Source organism: Lithobates pipiens, unplaced genomic scaffold (genome assembly GCF_037356315.1).
Source record: "Lithobates pipiens isolate NorthernLeopardFrog02 unplaced genomic scaffold, aLitPip1_a1.2 Scaffold_8, whole genome shotgun sequence".
In the NCBI taxonomy this organism is placed as follows: domain Eukaryota; kingdom Metazoa; phylum Chordata; class Amphibia; order Anura; family Ranidae; genus Lithobates; species Lithobates pipiens.
This window is the reverse complement of record NW_027507903.1, coordinates 431,463,554-431,486,782: the sequence shown is the minus strand read 5'-3', so window position 1 is coordinate 431,486,782 and position 23,229 is coordinate 431,463,554. Positions and strand designations below refer to the sequence as shown.

Genomic DNA, 23,229 nt, shown 5'->3' with positions numbered 1-23,229 from the left:
GGAGGGGACGCCCCACCTCCCGCCGCTTGCATCGACTCACCACTTCCATCGGTGAGTGGGTCACAGGATCCACCGGTCCCCGCAAGTTACCATAGAGATTTCTGGCGGACCAGATCGTCCCCGGAGTCTCTATGATCGTTCGGAGGCCGGGTGTGAAGTCATAACATCGACATAACATCTGTATTCAAATTAACGGCGCCGCCGATTTGGCTAGGAAGCCAGGATTGTGGTTTTTTTTTACATTTTTTTTTTTTATTCTTCCCAGCCTAGAGGTGAGATATGGGGTCTTATTGACCCCATATCTCACTGTAAATATGTCCGATCGTGCCCTATTCCTATTACAAGGGATGTTTACATTCCTTGTAATAAAAAAAAAAATTGACTTTTATTCCTAAGTGTCAAACTAAAAAAATAAAAATAAAATTAACAATAAAAAAAATATGTAAAGCGCCCCTGTCCCCGTGAGCTCGTACAAAGAAGTGAACGCATACGTAAGTCCCGCCCACATATGAAAACAGTGTTCAAACCACACATGTGAGGTATCGCCGCAAATGGTAAAGCGAGAGCAATAATTCTAGCTCTAGACCTCCTCTGTAACCCAAAACATGTAACCAGTGAAAAAATTTAAAGCGTCGCCTATGGGGATTTTTAAATACCAAAGTTTGGCGCCATTCCACGAGCAATTTTGAAGCGGGACATGTTGGGTATCTATTTACTCGGTGTATCCTCCTCTTTCACATTATGCAAAAAATTTGGCTAACTTTACTGTTTTTGTTTTGTTTTGTTTTTTAAGCATGAAACTTTTTTTTCTGAAAAAAACAAACATTTTAGAAAAATTGCTGCGCAAATACCGTGCAAGATAAAAAGTTGCAACGACCGCCATTGTATTCTCTAGGGTCTTTGCTAAAAAAAAGCATATATCATGTTTGGGGGTTCTATGTAATTTTCTAGCAAAAAAAATTTAGGAATTTTACATGTAGGAGAGAAATGTCAGAATTGGCCTGGGCGCGAAGTGGTTAAAAAGAGAATACCACGTACTCCAATTAAAATTTAAAGCGTGTGTGTGTGTGTGTGTGCGCATGTGGGGGTGCGTGTGTGTGTGTGCGCATGTGGGGGTGCGTGTGTGTGTGTGCGCATGTGGGGGTGCGTGTGTGTGTGTGTGTGGTGTGTGTGTGTGTGTGTGGGGTGTGTGTGTGTGTGTGGGGTGTGTGTGTGTGTGTGGGGTGTGTGTGTGTGTGTGGGGTGTGTGTGTGTGTGTGGGGTGTGTGTGTGTGTGTGTGTGTGTGTGGGGTGTGTGTGTGTGTGTGGGGTGTGTGTGTGTGTGTGGGGTGTGTGGGTGTGTGTGGGGTGTGTGTGGGGTGTGTGTGGGGTGTGTGTGTGTGGGGTGTGTGTGTGTGTGTGTGTGTGTGGGGTGTGTGGGGTGTGTGTGGGGTGTGTGGGGTGTGTGTGGGGTGTGTGTGTGTGGGGTGTGTGTGTGGTGTGTGGGGTGTGTGGGGTGTGTGTGTGGAGTGTGTGTGTGGGGTGCGTGTGTGTGGTGTGTGTGCTTCCCTTCATTTCCTCCCCAAAAATTTTTAGAACCTGACAATTTCTAAAACCTTTCCCACATTGTTTAAAAAACTAAAATTATACACAAACACACAATAGTCATGACAACATAATCAGAAAATACAAGCACATACCTCATGGGTCCTTTTCCTTTTGGAAGTGTTCAGTATGTCTCTATTTAAATGTTGTTCATTAAAATCACACGTATACTGTGGCATTTTCTTACGTTTCCTAACAAGCAAAAATAGGAAAAAATAGGATTTTTATACCCACTGTTTATCTGAAGTTCATTGACGAACACAGCAGCTCTTCTTGACCTTAGGGTTATATCGCCCTTTAGGAGAGGGCTAGGCAGAAAGTGTTAAAAACAGCAACACTTGCACAATAGGGGGCGGTCCTACTGGCTATAACCCCTCACATTGGATCCAGCAGCTCAGTTCATCAAAAGCAGTACAAACAGAAATAGGAGGGGTGGGTGCTGTGTCCGTCAATGAACTTCAGAGAAAAGGATTTTACGGCGAGTACAAAAATCCTATTTTCTCTATCGTTCATTGACGGACACGGCAGCTCTTCTTGACCTTAGGGATGTCCCCAAGCAGTGTCAAAGAAACGAGGGGCGAGAACAGCAAAAAATAAACTCCACCCAAAACAGCCAGAGCTCCTCAACGGAGGATTTGCAACCTTAAACAGCCGCCTGCAAAAACCTTGTGGTCGAAGCAAGCATCCGAAGATGCACTCAGATCAACCTTGTAAAATTTAGTGTGAACGGACGATCAGGTCGCCGCCTTACACACCTGAGAAACAGACACTTGATGTCAGAAAGCCCAAGAGGCACCAATTGCCCTGGTAGAATGCGCCGTGACAAAAAAGGAGGCGCCTGTTCACTTATGGTATAAGCCTGAACCACAGTCTGTCCCTTCTTTGGACCAGCCACGATACAAACAGCAAGTCCGACCTGCAAACAGGAGCCGTAGCAGACAGATACACCTGCAGAGCCCGGACCACGTCCAGGGAATGCAAAGCCACCTCTTTGGGGTGTGACGGCCGAGGACATAAAGATGGAAGCACAAATGTCCTCATTTAAATTAAAGGCCGAACCAACCTTTGCAAGAAGCGAAGGCTGCGGATGCAGCACCGCCTTATCCTTGTGGAGGATCAAGTAGGGAGACTTGCAAGACAACTTAGAAACCCTCCTGGCAGATGTAGTGGCCACTAGAAAGATCACCTTCTGAGAGAGTGTCAATAAAGTGATCTCCCTAATGTTTTCAAATGGCAGTTTCTGAAGCACCAGATTCAAATCCCAGAGAGGTAGCGGTGGCCGAATCGGAGGGGCCACACGTCGAACCCCCTGAACAAACATACTCACCAATGAAAGAGCCGCCAGGGGTCGCTTGGAAAAAAAATAAAAAAAAATAAAAAAAAAAGACAGCCAAAGCTGATATCTTCCCCTTAGATGGTGCTTAATGCAAGTTTCTGATTCACTCCTTGCTGTAAAAACAGCAGGATGCTGGAAAGTGAATATGTCCCATCCCATCTCTACACGTGGAGATGTAGGCCTTCCACGTATGATGATAAATTCTCCGAGAAGATTATTTCTGTGCCCTCAACATAGTGGATATTACCAAATCCGACAGACCTCAGTCCCTTAGCACCTGGCTTTTAACAGCCACACCGCCATTGAAGCCAGTGATGGTAAAGCAGGATGAAATATTGGATCTTGCGACAGAAGGACCTCTCGCATCGGCAGTCGCCAAGGAACATCCGCCACCATTCGTACTATGTCAGCGTACCACGGATGCAGAGGCCAATCTGGGGCAATCAGAATGACTGGAATCCCCTCGGCCTCCACTCTGGGAAGCAGACATGGTAGAAATTTGAGAGGGGGGGGGGGGGAGGCATAAATTAGCCAATAATGCCCCCATGGAGCCACCAACGAGTCTGCCACGTCCGCCCAGGGATCCTTTGACTTGGCCACAAACCTCTGTACCTTCCGATTGAGTCAAGAAGCCAGGAGATCCACATCTCCAAACACCATCCAAAGAAGAAGAAGAAGGAACGACTTCCCGGACTGAAGAGCCGGCGACCTCAGCCAACAGAGCAGGGAATCCCCGACTAGCTGGCTTACCCGAATTTGACAATCCAGGGACGGATTTTCCCTTTTTGACAATATCTCCTTTTGCAAGACTTGAGTGTGAAATTGAGTATACTGTACCGCCTCGAAAGTGGCTACCATGAGACCCAGGACTCATGGTAAAAATGCAGGACGACCACCTTCGGGACACCGACAACTTCAGCGCAGCTTGAAGAGTCTGCAAACTTGTCTGAAGTGAGAAAGACACTCTCCTCTGAGGAGTCCAGAAGCAAGCCCAGGTACTCCAGGCCTTGAGTCAGCACAGACAGACTTTTGTAAGTTCAGTACCCTACCAAACTCCCGAAGAGTTTGAATGGCGATTGCCACATCCTCCCTTAATTCTGAGGCGGAAGCTGCCCTCAGGAGGTCATCCAGGTAATGCACGATTGTGATCCCTCGATGCCTCAGCAAAGCCAAAATTGGGGCTAGCACCTTGGTGAAGGCCCTCGGTGCCGACGCCAGGCCAAACGGGAGAGCTACAAATTGGTAGTGCTCGTCTCCGACCGCAAATCTCAGAAACCTCTGATGCTTGATGCATATAGGACATGCAAGTATGCATCCTTGATGTCCAGGGATGCCAGAAAATCCACCTGGAGTGCAGCGACCACTGAGCGAACCGACTCTCATCCTGAATCTTTGTAATTTCACAAAGCTGTTGAGGGCCTCGAGGTCCAGGACCGGATGCACCCCTTCCTTCTTTGGGACTACAAACAGATTGGAGTAGAACCCCTGAAAACCTTTCCGGTGTCTGTACAGGTACTGTCCTATACTGTCCCAAAAAGGGCCTCCCGACGAGCCAGAAGAAGATGAAGGTTGGGAGGGAAAAAAAAAATCTGTTTGGCGGACAAGAAACTATCTTGTACCCTGAGAAAACCAATTTGCAGACCCACTTGTAAAGCAGGGAGGTCCACTGAGCTGCAAACTCCCGAAGGCGACCCCCCCACCGGAGTCGGGCGGGGGCAAACCTTCATGCGGTAATAGATTTGCTCGCAAAATTGTTTTGGCTTGCGAAACCAGGGATGATTTTGTCCCTCAGCAGGCACCTTGTCGGACTGGGAACTTTAACCTGCCGACCTGAAAAATCCGCTTGTGAGCAGAAAAGGAGGGCCCTTGCCTACGGCGTGGCTCCTTACCTTTCCTGGACTGTGGGAGCAGCGTACTCTTACTCCCAGTAACATTCTTAATAATGTCATCCAGCAAGGCTCCAAACAGCCTCTCTCCCTGGAAGGGCAAGTCCGCCAGTGCTTTCTTAGATGCCTGGTCCGCAGGCCAGCATTTCAGCCAAATCAGGCGACGTAGCACTACTACTGATACTGAGGCTCTAGAGAGCAAGGGGTCCGTATATAAGGCCGCATCACAGACATACTTAAGGCCCTGCACCAATTGGTCTGCCAGCTCCATGTAGACCGGGGAAGCCTGTTGCTTCTCCAATTCACGGTGCAACAATTTAGCCCATTCAGTCAGCGTCTGCGATACCACGGCAAAACATGGACTGGGCAACCGCCTCCGCCCTTCTGTCGACAGGATCCTTGATAGCAGGAGTCCCTTCCACCAGAATCATGGTTCCCTTATTTAACCTGGATACGGGGGGGGGGGTCAACAATTGGAGATGTCCATTTCTTCAGGAAACTCCTCAAAAGGGGTAATGCACCACCATGCGTTTCGGGACTGAAAAGGCCCGCTGTGGTTTTCCCCATTCCTTGTAAATAAACGTATCAAAATAAGTTAGGTAAGGAAACACCTTAGGCATGCGGACCGGTTTGTGGGACCCGAAAGGGACTGACACCTCTGTAGATGCCCCCGCCGTAGCCTCCATTTTTAGGGTATCCCGCACTGCTGTAATAAGTGCTCCTACAAACGCCTTTTCCTGCGCTGACCCGGACACGGAGTCATCCTCACTGTCTGAACGGTCCTAGTCCGCATCCTCCAATACATCAGAACAGGGGCCGCCAGTCACAGCGGGACCAGAGTCTGAATCAGAGCTTCCCCCAGAAGACGCGGGGGCATTTTTTACCCCCCTTGTGCCCATACGGCACTTCCACCCTGGCAACAACAGCCTCCAGGACCGCCAACAAAGCATCCATAGGCACCGCAGGTGCAGGGGAACCAGTTGCAATCACAGGGATGTCTGGGGGAGAAGTGCCAACTTCTGAACCCATGCTGACACACTCGCCTGTCACCACTTAGGGACCCAAGGCAAGGTGTCTGTGTGGAAGCGTGCTGTTCTAGAAGGAAACAAGGGCCCAGTGCTAGAGGTAAAACCACCTAGCCTACTAGAAAATGGCCACCGACCGCCTTAGCAAAAAACGTCTAAGAGCGTCAAGAAAATGGCCACCAAACTACTAGAAAATGGCTAAAGGCAAAAAACTAGCTGAAGCCACCACAAAATGGCTAAGGCCCTAGGAAAATGGCCACGGAGCATGCCGGTCCTTCTACACTAGGCAGAAAAAAACTGAGCTGCTGGATGCAGTGAGGGGTTATAGCCAGTAGGAATGCCCCCTGGGCGGTACTGTGCAAGTATTGCTGTTTTTAACACTCTTTCTGCCTAGTCCTCTCCTAAAGGGGCAATATAACCCCAAGGTCAAGAAGAGCTGCTGTGTCCGTCAATGAACAATAGAGAAATAAATACATTAAACCCTTGTTACCAAATTCAATTGCCCACGCACTGTACAACCCCCCAATGGAAACTTATGTTCAAGCTCTATTCAAGTAGAGCCCCCCCCCCCATTATATATAAAAAAAATCCCCCCCTTTTCATCTCACCCCTTATCCCCAGTGTCTTTCTATGTATAAATTACCAAGTTATAAAGGCAGAGCCTCCAGTAGTAGTCATGGGGCATTCCGGGTTGTACGATTTCTGACCTGTAATATAACAATTCCCTGTGTGGGGATAAACCATGTATAGTATACGCACACTGCTCGCTGACCATACCATGTTTTATTGTGACGTCTATTGGATTGAATTGCTCCTGGATGACTTGAAATTCATTAAGAATATAAAAAAAAAACAAAAAAAAAAAAACATACAACACAATTGCCTAAAATTTCTGGCTTCTTAATATATCATCATAAATGTAAAAGTAAAGGCTTTTGTACCTTGCTTCTGATGTAATTTTCTGCTGAGTGTAAAAGTGTTCCCGGTCAGTGTAAATCAGACCGTTGTCATCCTCCTCCTCTTCCTGCTTTACACATGAATTTTCACTGTCTTCCTCCAAATATTTACTCCAGCAGCTTATGGAGGCCCCAATATGTGGCTGCAACAATTCATCAGTAAAAACACATTGACCCACTAAAATAGCTATAATCTGTGTCTTAAAGAATAATCCAGGAAAAAAAAAAAAAGTTTGCTTGTGTTTTAATCTGCTTGGTGTTAAATACCATATTTAATCGGCGTATAACACGCACTTTTTTCCCCTTAAAATCAGGGGAAAATCGTGGGTGCGTGTTATACGCCGATACTCCGCGATTTCCACACAATTTTTTCGCGGCTTTCGGCCGCTCTCGAACCTTCCGAGAGCAGCCGAAAGCTGCCGAGGTCCAAGAGCGGCCGACAAGCCTCCGAGAAGGGCCGAGGCGGCCGAAAGCCGCCGAGAAGGTCTGAGAGCAGCCGAAAGCCGCCAAGAACTTCCGGGTGCCGCCGAGATACATGAGACATCTCGGCGGCGCCATTTTTAAAAACATAAGCGGACAATCTGCATGTCAATGCTGCAATGACGAGGCTGCAATGAGGACAGGCTGCATGACAAGGCTGCGATGAGGACAGGCTGCATGACAAGGCTGCAATGAGGACAGGCTGCATGACAAGGCTGCAATGAGGACAGGCTGCATGACAAGGCTGCAATGAGGACAGGCTGCATGACAAGGCTGCAATGAGGACAGGCTGCATGACAAGGCTGCAATGAGGACAGGCTGCATGACAAGGCTGCAATGAGGACAGGCTGCATGACAAGGCTGCAATGAGGACAGGCTGCATGACAAGGCTGCAATGAGGACAGGCTGCAATGAGGACAGGCTGCAATGAGGACAGGCTGCAATGAGGACAGGCTGCAATGAGGACAGGCTGCAATGAGGACAGGCTGCAATGAGGACAGGCTGCAATGAGGACAGGCTGCAATGAGGACAGGCTGCAAATGACGCTGACGAGGCTTCAGATGGACACTGATAAGGCTGCATTGATGGGCATTTAAATGCAAGTTTTTTTTTTCCTTAAATTTCCCTCCTAAAAGTTTTTTCCACAAAATTCCCTCCTAAACTTGGGGTGCGTGTTATACGCCGATAAATACGGTAGTTAACTGTAATGAGATGTATGCCCCCTCCTACATTGCTGACTGTTCCTTACAATTTAGGCTACATTTACACCAGATAGTTTGCTGCATTCAGAGATTTAGCATTTAGCCACCCCTGGATACAGCAACACACTCGGGTTCATTTACTAAAACTGGAAGTGTAAAGTCTGGTGCAGCTGTGCATGGTAGCCAATCCGTTTATAACTTCAGATTGTTCAGTTAAGCTTTGACAATAAAACCTGGAAGCTGATTGGTTTCTATGCAGAGCTCAAACCGATTTTTCACTCTTTGGTTTTAGTAAATCAACCCCTCTGTGCTATGGCCACACGCCAACTGGCTGAAAGCTGCGGCCAAAACTCCACAGAAATGCCGACCTTTGAAGCACACATTCTGTGAACAATGTCAGTAAGAGTCTTTACTCGTATGTAACCACTGACATAAGCAGTTTCATGCCACAGCATCGACCATTGAGATGCAGAGTACAAATCTGACAACTGCAACTGTTTACACACAGTGTGTGCACACAGCATTTACAACCGCCAGCAAGAATCTACTGCCACTGAACTGCTGTGTGAATGCAGCTTTATGCTTTTATTCATACTGGCTTTTGCTCCATTTCTGATGCTCTGACAAGAGAGACTTGCAGCTCTTCTACACACAAGTTGCACTGTGGTTTGCCCCCCCCCCCCCCCTTCTCCTCTTGCACTTTCACAGAATACCTTGTTTTCTCTGACAAAATACAAAGAGGGGAATTTACTAAGACTGGAGCAGCTGTGCACAACAATCACTTTCTAGCTTTCAGTTTTTAACCTAAAAACTGAACAATCTGAATTTAAAAGTGGATTGGTTGCCATGCCCAGCTGCTCCAGATTTAGTCAGCTCCAGTTTTAGTAAAATCCCCTCAGTGTTCTGTGAATAGACAAGAGATAAGGAGGGGCAGATAACCGTCAGTGCAACTTGTGTGTAGGGGAGCTGCAGAAGGCTCCAGACGGAGTTTGCAAAGTATTGCAAAAACTATACTTCCTGCCATGAGTAAAAATGGTAAAGAACGGCCAATGAATCCAGAGATGGCATAAGCCTCATTACAATAAGGCCCCTTTCACACGTGCGGACTGTATGTCTGTATTTCATACATCCGTTTTCGGATGTAATATACGGACATACATGCATCCCTAATGGGGTAGCAGGCGTCAGCGGATGATATCATCCGCCTCCGCTATGGTCCGATTCTGCAGACGGAGGAAAATCCTTTTTGTCTATCCGCCTGTAGAGCAGATCGGATGAACATTGACAGACAGTCCGTGTTCATCTGATCCCCCATAGAGGAGAGCGGAGATCTGACAGGGCGATCCCTGACAGTGTGCAGACAGACCTGTCATCCGCCGCTGAGCAAGTGGATGTTCATGGGGCGGATCATCACAGATCCATCCCATGTGAAAGGGGCCTTACAAGTTATTACCCAGCAGATTTGAAACTAGAGGTCGACCGATATGGGTTTTTCTCTGGCCGATGCCGATATTTAGAAATCATGGCGGCCGATAGCCGATATATGATGCCGATTTTTTTGGGCCGATATGTTAGGCCGATTTTATTTTATTTATTTATTTATTTTTAATCCCCCTTGATCTAACACACCTTTCCCACTGGGGCGTTTTAAGGCGCTTTTGGGCTAAAAATAGCGCCTGTAAAGTGCCTGTAAAATGGCTCCCCTGCAGTCTGTGTGAAAGACAGAGTGCTTTCACACTGAGGCGATGCGCTGGCAGGATCTTAAAAAAAAAGTCCTGCAAGCAGCACGTTTGGAGTGGTGTATACCGCTCCTCCACCACTCCTGCCCATTGATATGAATGGGCACCACTGCCGAAGCGCATGCAATGCGATTTGGCAGCGGTGCTTCATTTAACCTCTTCCTTGGCCGCTAGCTGGATTATATGTGCCCCACTAGCAGCCAAATAGCACCGCTAAAATGATGGTAAAGAGCCGCTAAAACTTGCGTTTTACCATCAACGCCTGCCCGCTCCAGTGTGAAAAGCGGCCTTCATAAGTGATACAGAAAATTTCTTACACTTAAACATTTATTAAACAAAACAAACCTCCAATCAGTTTACTTGTATGTATGATTTAGATAAAAAAAAAAAATATTATATATATATATATATATATATATATATATATATATATATATATATATATATATATATATATATATATATATATATATATATATATATATATATATATATATATAAATAAATAAAAACAGGTAGTCAAAACTTTTGGACAAAAAAAAAAAAAAATGGGCTAACTTTACTGTTTTTTATTTTATTTTATTTTTATTTTTTAAATGGTGTATTTTTTTCCCAAAAAAATGCATTTGAAAGACCTCTGTGCAAATGCCGTGTGACATAAAATATTGCAACAACCGCTATTTTATTCCCTAGGATCTCTGCTAAAAATATATATATAATTTTTGGGGGGTCTAAGTGATTTTCTGGCAGAAAATACAGGATTTTTACTTGTAAGCAACAAGTGTCAGAAAAGATTTAGTCTTTAAATGGTTAAACTGAGAACTTCTACACATGGAGATGACTTAATTCATTCAAGTGTAAACATTGTATCTTTCTGTTCTTTTCTTGGCAGCCTGCCCAGAGTGGAGGAAAGGGTTGCTATGACGACTCAGTCAACTTAGACCATTCTATACAGAAGTCATTTCAAAGTCCCGCTGTAGTTCTAAATCGGCTTTTTATCAGCACAATCGGCCGATGCCGATTATTTAAAAAACGGCAAATATCGGCCGATATATCGGTCAACCTCTATTTGAAACCAACATTTTTTACTGGAGTTCTTGTACAAAATAGTATTAAAATATAGAATAATACAATATTATTGTAATAGAAGAATACAATGTTTACAACATTAAGAAAGCCAAATATATATATATGCATATTACCGCATCACCTTAAAATCAGGGGAAAATCGTGGGTGCGTGTTATACGCCCATCCCCGCCGATTGCGAGTTCTTGGCCGCCTTCGGCCGCTCTCAGCAGCTTTCAGGGCCGAGAGCTTCCGAGATACACAGGACATCTGGCTCTGTATCTCGGCGGTGCCATTTTTAAAAGGCAAAGCTTAAAAAGGAAACTGACAAGGCTGCAAATGACACTAACAAGGGTGCAATGATGGAAAAGGCTGCAGACAGACACTGATAAGGCTGCATTGATGGGCATTTAAATGTAAGGTTTTTTTTTTCCTTAAAATATCCCTCCTAAACTTGGGGTGCGTGTTAAATGCTGGCGCGTGTTATACGCCGATAAAAACGGTATATGATTTTTCATATTCCTATATATTGGATATGAGAGGAGCCATTTTGGCTCTGGAGTTGAATAGGCATTGTTACAAAAGTTATTTTATGTCTTACAAAGAGTCTGCAAGTCTGGTCCCAGGTTATAATTCAAAGGTTTGAACACTTAACTAAGATAAGGGAAGTCGGTACAGACTTACACAGATTACAGACCTAATTGGTATTTCTAGAATGAGCCACAGAAACCAGAGGGGTTATTCACAATTCCTCACATATTGTATTTTAAATGATGTTTTCTTTTATAATATGTTTATAGTATATATGTATTAGTTATTCATTTATAAACCTGTCCACATATACTGCAAGTGTGGGTTCCTATGAAGAGATTGTTCATGAAACTTATGTTTATCGTTAGAATAATGACTTTAGGTTCCAAGATTGTATTGGCATGAAAGTATTAGGAGCTGTAGTTGCAAGGTTCTAATTCAAAGTATAACTTCACTTTAATGGCATTTATCAATGTGGGTACATGTTCTCATTCCTACATATTTTAGGAAGCGCTAGGGTGACTGGGGATAGTGACACTTGATTGTCAACCATTACACAATTTATGGTGTTTTGCTAAGCCAAGGTCATGTCCATCACATTTAAGGTCATTTCTGATACAACACTGCCCCCTAGAGGGGAACATTTTAAGAATCTAAAATGGCCACCCATATATGGTTGCCAAGGTAACATATAAACATCATCTTCATTTGACAGTAATGAGACACATACACACCCACTTTTAGGATGAGATAAAAGTAGCTACAGACCACAGATATGAATGCTGATGGGAGAGAGATTGGAAGATGGCTGGATGGTTCCATCTTTATAGAGCCTGAAGGAAAGATCTCCAGGGAGCTTAGTCTATAGCTCCATGAAAGATGGAGATATGCAAGGAGGTTGGAAGGAGTCTTCTTGGGACTTGCCTACTGATGCTTCTCAAGATGACAGACTTCTTAGAGTTTTGGTAAAGTACTGGTATACTGACTTAAAAGTGTCAGAATTGGATTGGTTATAGTATGTGTTAAACCATTGATTCATTCTAAAAGTAAAATATAAGCTTTGATCAAATTATCAAGCTGTGCACAATATAGCACATTTTGTTTGTGCATTTAAGAGTGTTAGGGTCTGTTCACACAGGGGCAACTCATATCCGACTTCAGGTCGCCCCTAATCGCCTCAGGTCGGACAACATTTAAAAATCAATGTAAGTGAATGAGAGCCGTCTTAATGCACACTACTGAAGTCGCTCAGACTTCAGAAAAGGTTCCTGTACTACTTCAATCCAACTTGTAGGCGACCGGTACCCATTGATTTTCTCCGTCTGTACAGAATTATAAAGCTCTCAAGAGGGAACTCCACTCCAAATTTATGAAAAAAAATGTTGGCGTGGGTTCCCCCTCCGAGAGCATACCAGGCCCTTAGGTCTGGTATGGATTTTAAGGGGAACCCCCTACGCCGAAAAAACGGCGTGGGGGTCCTCCAGATCCATACCAGACTTTTATCCGACCACGCTACCCGGCCGGCCAGGAAAGGGGGTGGGGACGAGCGTGCACCCCCCCGGAGCCGTACCAGGCCGCGTGCCCTCAACATGGGGGGGTGCGTTGGGGGAAGGGGGGCCGCGCGGCCCCCCTTCACCCCAAAGCACCTTGTCCCCATGTTGATGAGGACAAGGGCCTCTTCCCGACAACCCTGGCCATCGGTTGTCGGGTCTGCGGGCGGGGGGGCTTATCGGGGGGGGCTTATCGGAATCCTTTAATAAGGGGGCCCGCAGATCCCGGCCCCCCACCCTATGTGAATGAGTATGGGGTACAACGTACCCCTACCCATTCACCTGTGAAAAAAAAATGTAAAAAAAAAAAAAAAAAAAAAAAAACCACAACACAGGGTTAAAATAGTTTATTGCACAGCTCCGGGGGTCTTCCGTCTTCAGGGGTCTTCTCGCCGCTCTTCTTTTGCTAGCGGAGGAGCCCGGCTTTCTTCTTCGTCGCCGCCCTCTTCTTCCGACTTCGGGGGTCTTGTCCCCCTCTTCGGTTCTTCTTGCCGGGCCACCACTTCTTCCAGCTCTTTTACTAGCGGTGGCCCGGTCTTCTGTCGCCGTCACCGCCTTCCGTTCTTCTGGAGATGTTGACTCGACGCTCTCCCCGGCCGCAATGCCAGGGACGCTGTGCGCGGCGACTTATATAGGGACAAGGTCGCCAGTTGATGTCACATGGTGACCCCGCCCCCTTACGATGTCACAGTCCCAGCATCCTCCGGGACTGTGACATCGTAAGGGGGTGGGGTCACCATGTGACATCAACCGGCGACCCCACCCTTTGTGCCTATATAAGTCGCCGCACACCACGTCCCTGGCATTGCGGCCGGAGAGAGCGTCCAGTCAACATCTCCAGAAGAAGAACGGAAGGCGGCGACGGCGACAGAAGACCGGGCCACCGCTAGTAAAAGAGCTGGAAGAAGAAGCGGTGGCCCGGCAAGAAGAACCGAAGAGGGGGACAAGACCCCCGAAGTCAGAAGAAGAGGGCGGCGTAGAAAAAGAAAGCCTGGCTCCTCCGCTAGCAAAAGAGCTAGCAGAAGATAGTGGAGGAGTCCGGCGAGAAGACCCCTGAAGATGGAAGACCCCCGGAGCTGTGCAATAAACTATTTTAACCCTGTGTTTTTTTGTTTTTTACACAGGTGAATTGGGTAGGGGTACGTTGTACCCCATACTCATTCACATAGGGTGGGGGACTGGGATCCGGGGGCCCCCTTATTAAAGGGGGCTCCCTGATTCCGATAAGCCCCCCGCCCGCAGACCCCGACAACCAATGGCCAGGGTTGTCGGGAAGAGGCCCTTGTCCTCATCAACATGGGGACAAGGTGCTTTGGGGTGGGCGCACGGCCCCCCTTCCCCCAAGGCACCCCCCCATGTTGAGGGCACGCGGCCTGGTACCGCTCAGGAGGGGGGGGCGCACACTCGTCCCCACCCCCTTTCCTGGCCGGCCGGGTAGCGTGCTCGGCTAAGGGTCTGGTATGGATCTGGGGGGGAACACCACGACGTTTTTTCGGCGTAGGGGTTCCCCTTAAAATCCATACCAGAACTAAGGGCCTGGTATGCTCTCGGAGGGGGAACCCACACCAATTTTTTTTCATAAATTTGGCGTGGAGTTCCCTCTTGAGAGCTCATTCTCTGATTGGTCGCGGCAAAAGTCGAGTCCAGGCCAGGCGACTTAAAGTCATGTTTTAAGTCACCGCAAGTCGTGTTCAGGTCGTGTCCAAGTTGCCTCCAAAAGTCGTGTTGAAAGTCGTGTTGCCCCTGTGTGAACGGACCCTTAGGAGATCTGTTTGTTTGAGAAGGATCACAGTTTAAGATAACAGATTGTTTACATAAGTCTGTGCAGTCACAGAAGCTACAGCTCTAAATGTTACCAAGTCTAAAATATATCCAGCTATTCACTAGAATTAACAAGTATCATTCTAATATTAAAATAAAATATTTTGTTCTAAGAACTTGAATAATAGAAATGCGAATAATATCATCTTTATTATCATCTATCTCTGATATGTAGAACAGGGCTCGACAAAACCCAGGCGCCAGGTCGCATCTGAATTAGCGACCTGGCGCCTGGGGCAGCACAGCTGGGGGTATCCTGTCTCTGTGGACCCCCCCAGCGTGATCACGTCGGGCCGCGCCACCGGCGCCGGTAATTGAGGCTGCGGCCTTGAGGCCTTCTGCGGTCCTATGGTTCCTTCTGGAATCTGGCGCCCTCTTGTGGTGGCCGTTGGTATGACAACCAGCAATGCTAATGGAGCTTCCCCTGCCTATCTCTTTACTTAGAACCCCTAAACTATATATATATATATTATATATATATATATATATATATATATATATATATATATATATATATATATATATATATATATATATATATATATATATATATACATACATACATACATACTTTTTTTTTTCTAACACCCTAGAGAATAAAGGTGGTCGTTGCAATACTGTCTGTCACACCGTATATGCGCAGCGGACTTACAAGCGCACTTTTTTGGGGAAAAATAATTTAATAAAAAAATAAGACAACCGCAAAGTTAGCCCAATTTTTGGGCTATTAGCCCTCTTTTTTTTCATATTGTGAAAGATAATGTCGAGTAAATTGATACCCAACATGTCATGCTTCAAAATTGTGCCCGCTCATGGAATGGTGACAAATCTTTACCCTTTAAAATCTCCATAGGCGACGTTTAAAAAAAAATTCTACAGGTTGCACTTTGAGTTAGAGGAGGCCTAGGGCTAGAATTATTGCTCTACCTCTACCGATCACGGAGATACCTCACAATTGTGGTTTGAACACTGCTTTCATATGTGGGCGCTACTCACATATGCGTTCATTTCTGCACGCAAGCTTCGCGGGACATGGCACGTTTAAAAAAAATTTTTTTCTTATTTTAACTTTTTATTTTTTTCACTGTTCTTTTAAAAAAAAATTGTGTCACTTTTATTCTTCTTACAGGGAATGTAAAAATCCCTTGTAATAGAAAAAAGCATGACAGGTCCTCTTAAATATGAGATCTGGGGTCAGAGAGACCTCAGATGTCATATTTACACTAAAATGCAACTTCAAAAAAATTTGTCATTTGAAATAAAATGTCCCTCTAAGAGCTATGGGCAATGACTTGGAGACAGGTGGGGGGGGGGCGCGCATCTTCCCCTCACTCGTCTCCATGTCAGGCCCGGGACAGGTCCGGATCGCCGTCACAGACCTGGCTCCTAACTTTTTTAGCTGGCTCCTAGATTCCAAGAAAATTTGTCAAGCCCTGATGTAGTGTATATCCTTTTGTTTTATTCACAAAATATACCTCTTATTTTGCACTGTATTTTAGTTAATATATATTTTTAAGCAATATCATTTGTATCATTGGTCTTCAAAATAGCACGGATAAACAAACTTAAATTTATTGCTTGTATTGTTAGAAAATTGTAAATCTCCCAAATCAAAGATTTGCATATTTTCATAATTACAATACATTTTTAATATTTCAGTATAAACATTCTGACAAAATATATATAGTAAGTGACTCAAGGTATTGAAAACAGAAACTGGCACGCAAATAGCATTTTCAGGTGGTCAGCAATGGTAACCCAAGCGATTCTCTCATAAATTGTATTTGTATGTATGCATTTTTAAATATTTCATAAGACGCACAAAAGGTATCCTTGCGGACTTCCTGAAAATACTACTGGCCCAATTATTATGCTGACATCCTAGCTGCAATACTTGTAACGGACTTAGAATATGTATACAGACAAGGTTGGTCAGAAATCTGGCAAAGTAGGGTATAGCAGAGAGAAAAAAAAAAAAAAAAAAAAAAACTCTGTGATCCCTGCATCCATACAAGCGATGTGGATGCAGGGAGTTCCCCTGCTGCACTATTGTATTCTGAAAGCAGGGACCCCCGCCGATAAAATATACAGATTAGCGCAAATACCACTGTGGTTTCTGTTGAACGGAGGGGAGCACACACATCAAAATTCGTCAGATTACTGCTTAACCACTTCCCGACCAGCGCACGACGATGTACGTCGACAGAATGGCACGGGCAGGCATATTGGCGTATAGGTACGTCCAATATTCAATGCCGCCCTGCCATCGGGAGCGCACCGCCGGCGGCGCGCTTCCGCGCCGGTCACGGGACCCGCGGACTCTATCGCCGCGGGCATCCCCGCGATCGTCTCATGGAGCGGCCGAATGGAGGAAATGCTGTGTAAACATTTCTCCATTCTGCCTAGCAACTAGTGACACTGATCTCTGCTCCATGTGATTGGAGCAGAGATCAGTGTACACTAAATGAAAGCCCAACCCCCCCACAGTTAGTAACACACCCCTAGGAACACTTAACCCCTACACTGCCACCCACTGGTTAACCCTTTCACTGCCAGTGTCATTTACACAGGAATCACTGCATTTATATAGCAGTGATTACTGTATAAATGACAAGGGTCCCAAAAATGTGTCAAAAATGTCCGATGGGTCCCCCACAATGTCGCAGTCACAATAAAAAAATTAAATAAAAAAATAAAAAAAAAAAAAATCGCTGATCGCCGCCATTACTAGTAAAAAAAAAAAGAATAAAAAATTATTAATAAAAATGCTATAACACTATCTCTATTTTGTAAACGCTATAACTTTTGCGCAAACCAATCAATAATCGCTTATTGCGATTTTTTTTTACCAAAAATATGAAGAATACGTATCGGCCTAAACTGAGGGAAAAAAATGTTTTTTTATATATTTTTGGGGGATATTTATTATAACAAAAAGTAAAAAATAATGTGTTTTTTTTCAAAATTGTCGCTCTATTTTTGTTTATAGCGCAAAAAATAAAAACCGCAGGGGTGATCAAATACCACCAAAAGAAAGCTCTATTTGTGGGGAAAAAAAGGATGTCAATTTTGTTTGGGAGCCACGTCGCACGACCGCGCAATTGTCAGTTAAAGCGACGCAGTGCCGAATCGCAAAAAGTGGTCTGGTCTTTGACCAGCAAAATGGTCCGGTCTGCAAGTGGTTAACTAGCTGAATTTTGATGCATGTATTACCCAGCTTTAGAGTACTGAAGCTAGAGAGTCAACATCACAGCCAGCCAACCACTTACATGGTCATGCAGTCAACCATGCTATCTCAGCAAAGAGACAAGGTAGAAAGAATGTAGTTAAACTTCAACATCTTTTAAAATACTGTTTATTAATTATATCTACTTTAATCTTAAATAATGAACACAGTAAAAGTGGCAGGTACCTGTGACGACCCAGAACTTTGTGTGCTGTCATATTCATTTTCACAGACATCATTTTGCCAGTTAAGCCTGCAAATTGGTAATAATGCCAGAGTAAACAAAGTAAAAGTTGGAAATTTGTCTCAGCAGGCAGGCATTTACAGTATAACAGAGAACATAACCATTTTTTCTACAAACTGGGAAAAAAAAAAATAGACCCCAGCATTTTAATGTTAATACTCAACATAACACAGAAATGACCAGTGTAAATGGGTCGTTAGTATCCAAACTTTTTCAAAGGTTGACACACCAAGATGATACTTCAAACATTTCAAAATACAGATAATACACTATGAATGAAAAGCACTCACCATAAAAAATTAAGAAGATGATTAAAACTGGAGAAAGGAAACATAGTACAAAATGTGGTAAAGGAAACGGCTCAGTGTATCTCTACTATTCCTTATAAAGCATTAGCAGAGGATAAAAGCTCCGAAGCCCTTAGACCCCTTTTTGCAGGCGCTATTGCGCTAAAAATAGCACCTGCACCTCTGCAGAGGCGCTTTGCAGCATTTTTTTTTAACTCTTTCTTGGCTGCCAGCGCAGCAAATCCAAAAATTAGCAGCGCTTAACCGCCGACGGACCTCACGCCCTAGTGTGAAAGGGGCCTTACACTGCATTCAGGATTAAGGATGAGCTCAGGTGTGTTCGCAACCCACACCTGCAGAGCACACCAGTCGGCACTGCACAGAGCTAATCACAGGCAGTGAGACATTTCTCAATGGCTGCAGCTGAGGATTGGGAAAATGTCTCACTGTTTGCAATTAGCTCTGTGCAGTGCCGACTTCCTGGTGGGCTCTGCACGTGTGGGTTGCGAACACACCTGAGCTCATCCTTATTCAGGAGTACAGTACTTTCTGATAAAGCTGAGTGAATGCAGCATGAAAGGTGCCGGGGCTTTATGCCTGTGCTGAGGCTTTGGATAAAAGGGAGGATTTGTTAGCAGATAAGTGTCTTTTTGTTGTGCGAGTAGAATAGAGTCAATAAAGCAGTCAACCGAATGACGGTTACAGGGCGGTCGGATAACTCTGGGAGGGCATACTATGAGCCCTCTCAGAATTGCGCGCACACGGGAGCACCCGTGACTGCCGGGTCCTCTCAGATCACGGTAAATGGCTGCCGACAGCGGCTGTTTATCACGTGATCGATGCGTCAAATGACGGAGTGATCACATGTAAACAAACCAGCGTCACTCCTGGTTCCTCTCTCCCCTCTCAGTACAGTATGAGCGGAGAGGGGAGAGAACGGATGTAGCAACACTGTGGGCTGGATGTGTAGTGCCCACAGGGCTGCTCAGTGACAAATCCAGCATCCATCCCACTGTATAAGCCATCCACACTCAGCCATCCCGCCATCCACACAGGAGCATCCGTGACTGCTGGGTCCTCTCGGATCATGGTAAATGGCCACTGACAGCGGCCGTTTACCATGTGATCGCTCCGTCAAAAGATGGAGCGATCACATGTAAACAAACCAGCGCCACGTCAGGTTCCTCTCTCCCCTCTCCGTACAGCGTGCTGGATGTGTAGTGCCCACAGCTCTGCTCAGTGACAAATCCAGCATCCATCCATCCATGTAAACCATCCATGCTCAGCCATCCCCGTGGGGGTAGTGCCACACATGTTTACTTTGGTCACTAACTGAAGGTTTTAATAAAAGATGCAGCAAAACATGCAGGCAAAATGCATTTTCAAAAGAAAACAGATGGCAGTTTCTGTTTTACATTTCAGACTTCCTTTGGAACTGGAGAAAGCAAATGAGCATAAAAGTGTTGTCATTAGCAACCAATCAAAAATAAAATAAATTTAAAAAACAAAATCTATTTTTTTTTAACCACTTAGCCAGACCAATTTTCAGCTTTCGGTGCCATCACATTGTGACTGACAATTACTCAGTCATGCAACACTTTCTTTTGGTGGTATTTAATCACCACTGGGTTTTTTATTTTTAGCGCTATAAAAGAAAACAAAAAAAAAAGAAGACTGAAAATTTTGTAAAAAATAAAATAAATGCATTTTCTTTGTTTCGGTTATAAAATTTTGCAAATTAGTCATTTTTCTTCACAAATTTTAGCCAAAATTTATACTGCTACATATCTTTGGTTGAAAAAAATAACCCAAATTGGTGCATATTATTTGGTCTGTGTGAAAGTTAGAGAGTCTATAAGCTATGGTGCTAATCTCTGAAAATTGATCACACCTGAAGTACTGACGGCCAATCTCATTTCTTGAGATCCTAACATGCCAGAAAAGTACAAATACCCCCAAATGACCCCTTTTTGGAACAAAGACATTCCAAGGTATTTAGAAAGGGGCATGGTGAGTTTTTTTTTTAAGTTATTTTTTTCTCACAATTCTTTGCAAAATATTATTTTATTTTTTTCCACAAAATTGTCATATAAGCAGGTTATTTCACACACACAGCATATGCATAGCACAAATTACACCCAAAAACACATTCTGCTATTCCTCCCGAGTATGGCGATACCACATGTGTGAGACTTTTACACAGCGTGACCACATACAGACACCCAACATGCCGGGAGGTATTCCGCAGCACAAATTACACATCTAATTTCCTGACTACCTCTTACACTTTTGCCATCCAGGCTCAGCCATCCCGCCATTCATACTCATCCATCCCTCTGCCATACTTATCCACCCATCCATATTCAGCCATCTCTTTGTCATACTTATCCACCCATCCATGCATGCATGCTCAGCTATCCCACCCACCCTCATACATACCCAGCCGTGCGCGGCCTCTGTATGTGGCCAGGCTGTGGAATTCTCACACATGTGGTATCGCCGTACTCAGGAGTAGGGGAATGTATTTTGGGTTGTAATTTTTGTTATGTACAGGTTATGTGTTAAAAATATTATATAACTGGACAACTTTGTGTTTAAAAAAAGAAGAAAAAAAAAGCGGTTTCATTTTCTTTCCACAATTTCCAAAAATAAAAAATAAAAAAGGGACATGTTTAAAAGACTCATTATGCCTCATAGATTATATGTTGGGGTGTTTCCTTTCCAAAATGGGGTCATTTTTGGAGCGTTTCCATTGTCCTGGTGCTCCAGGGCCTTCAAAAGTGTAAGAGGTAGTCAGGAAATGAGAGATCTAATTTATGCTGCAGAACACCTCCCTGAATGTTGGGCGTCTGGATGTGGCCACACTGTGTAAACGTGGCCACACGTGTGGTATCATGTGGTATCATGTGGTATCGCCATACTCGGGAGGAATAGCAGAATGTGTTTTGGGGTGTAATTTGTGGTATGCATATGCTGTGTGTGAGAAATACCATATTTGCCAGTGTATAAGACGACCCCCTATTTTTCCAGTGAAAACGTAGGTTTTGGGCTATACTCGCCGTATAAGACTACCCCCTTCTGAGGCAACACCATTAAAAAAAAAACCCATCAGACTTAACATCAGATTTGATTTAAACACAGTAATTTTAATGAACCATCAGAAACAGGTACAGTATACAGTATCTGATGCTTTGTTAGTGGGTACAGTATACCGTATATGATGGTACAGTATGCTTTGTTAGTATGGTAGGTAGGGATGCACCGAATGGGTTTTTTGGTGCCGAAACCGATACCGAAAATGAAAAATACACTAGGCCGAAAACCTAAACCGATACCGAAACAGCACCGATACCGAAAATGACTGTTTTCAAAAAATATTTTTATACAGGAGGTGGTCAGAGGCTGGCGACACGGTACAGGAGGTGGTCAGAGGCTGGCGACACGGTACAGGAGGTGGTCAGAGGCTGGCGACACGGTACAGGAGGTGGTCAGAGGCTGGCGACACGGTACAGGAGGTGGTCAGAGGCTGGCGACACGGTACAGGAGGTGGTCAGAGGCTGGCGACACGGTACAGGAGGTGGTCAGAGGCTGGCGACACGGTACAGGAGGTGGTCAGAGGCTGGCGACACGGTACAGGAGGTGGTCAGAGGCTGGCGACACGGTACAGGAGGTGGTCAGAGGCTGGCGACACGGTACAGGAGGTGGTCAGAGACTGGCGACGCGGTACAGGAGGTGGTCAGAGACTGGCGACGCGGTACAGGAGGTGGTCAGAGACTGGCGACGCGGTACAGGAGGTGGTCAGAGGCTGGCGACACGGTACAGGAGGTGGTCAGAGACTGGCGACACGGTACAGGAGGTGGTCAGAGACTGGCGACCTGATAAAAGAGATAAGTGCAGCCAGTGTGTGTTGCCCCCTGTGATGCAGCCAGTGTGTGTTGCCCCCTGTGATGCAGCCAGTGTGTGTTGCCCCCTGTGATGCAGCCAGTGTGTGTTGCCCCCTGTGATGCAGACAGTGTGTGTTGCCCCCTGTGATGCAGACAGCGATGCCCCTCTACAGAGAAGAGAGCCGTCTGGTTGAATAGAGCGCCGGGAACATCACAGCTTTAATTTCAATAGCTGGGTGTTCCCTGTCGCGCGCCGTCACACACAGCCCCTCCCCCTTGTCCAGGCACTTTGATAGACAGATCACCCGTCCAAAAAGTGATCTGTCTATCAAAGTTCCCCGGACAAGGGGGAGGGGCTGTGTGTGACGGCGCGCGACGGGGAACACACAGCTATTGAAATTAAAGCTGTGATGTTCCCGGTGCTCTATTCAACCAGACGGCTCTCTTCACTGCAGAGGGGCATCGCTGGCTGCATCAGTCCTGCGCTATTCACCCCCATCATGGGAGGCACCAGGGACGGGGCGGGGGCGGAGTTCCGCCCAGGCCCCGCCCCATTTTCAGCTCAATTATCGGCTGTTTTTTCCTTTCGGCAAATTGCCAAAAAGGGCATTTTCGGCCGATATGTTTCGGCGGCCGAAATTTCGGTGCATCCCTAATGGTAGGTACAGTATGATGGTTTGTTACTGCAAACTTGTTATCACTTCCTCACTGGTTAACAAATTACTGTACAGTATACCGGTATTTTGTTTGTATATTTCGTCCGGTTACAGAATACAGTGTGCACCACTGAGCCAATCACGGCAGGCAATGCATTTTACTATTCTGTTGATGGATGCAAAGCCTGCTCGGATTGGCAGAGGCTGTGACATCATCAGCCCGCACCGCTTTGACTCGTGTATCCTGCTCGGATTGG

The 23,229-nt window shown here is 45.4% G+C and overlaps 1 protein-coding gene across 1 annotated transcript in view; it reads right to left on the bottom strand.

The window, feature by feature from the left end:
* MRNIP (MRN complex interacting protein) overlaps nucleotides 1-23,229 on the bottom strand; it is a 65,275-nt gene that overhangs the window by 5,286 nt on the left and 36,760 nt on the right. Inside the window, exons 4-6 of the mRNA XM_077474301.1 lie at nucleotides 18,088-18,154; nucleotides 6,773-6,930; nucleotides 1,680-1,776 (exon numbers count right to left, since the gene is read on the bottom strand). Coding sequence (XP_077330427.1) covers nucleotides 1,680-1,776; nucleotides 6,773-6,930; nucleotides 18,088-18,154 — 322 coding nt within the window. The remainder of the gene's footprint in view (nucleotides 1-1,679; nucleotides 1,777-6,772; nucleotides 6,931-18,087; nucleotides 18,155-23,229) is intronic.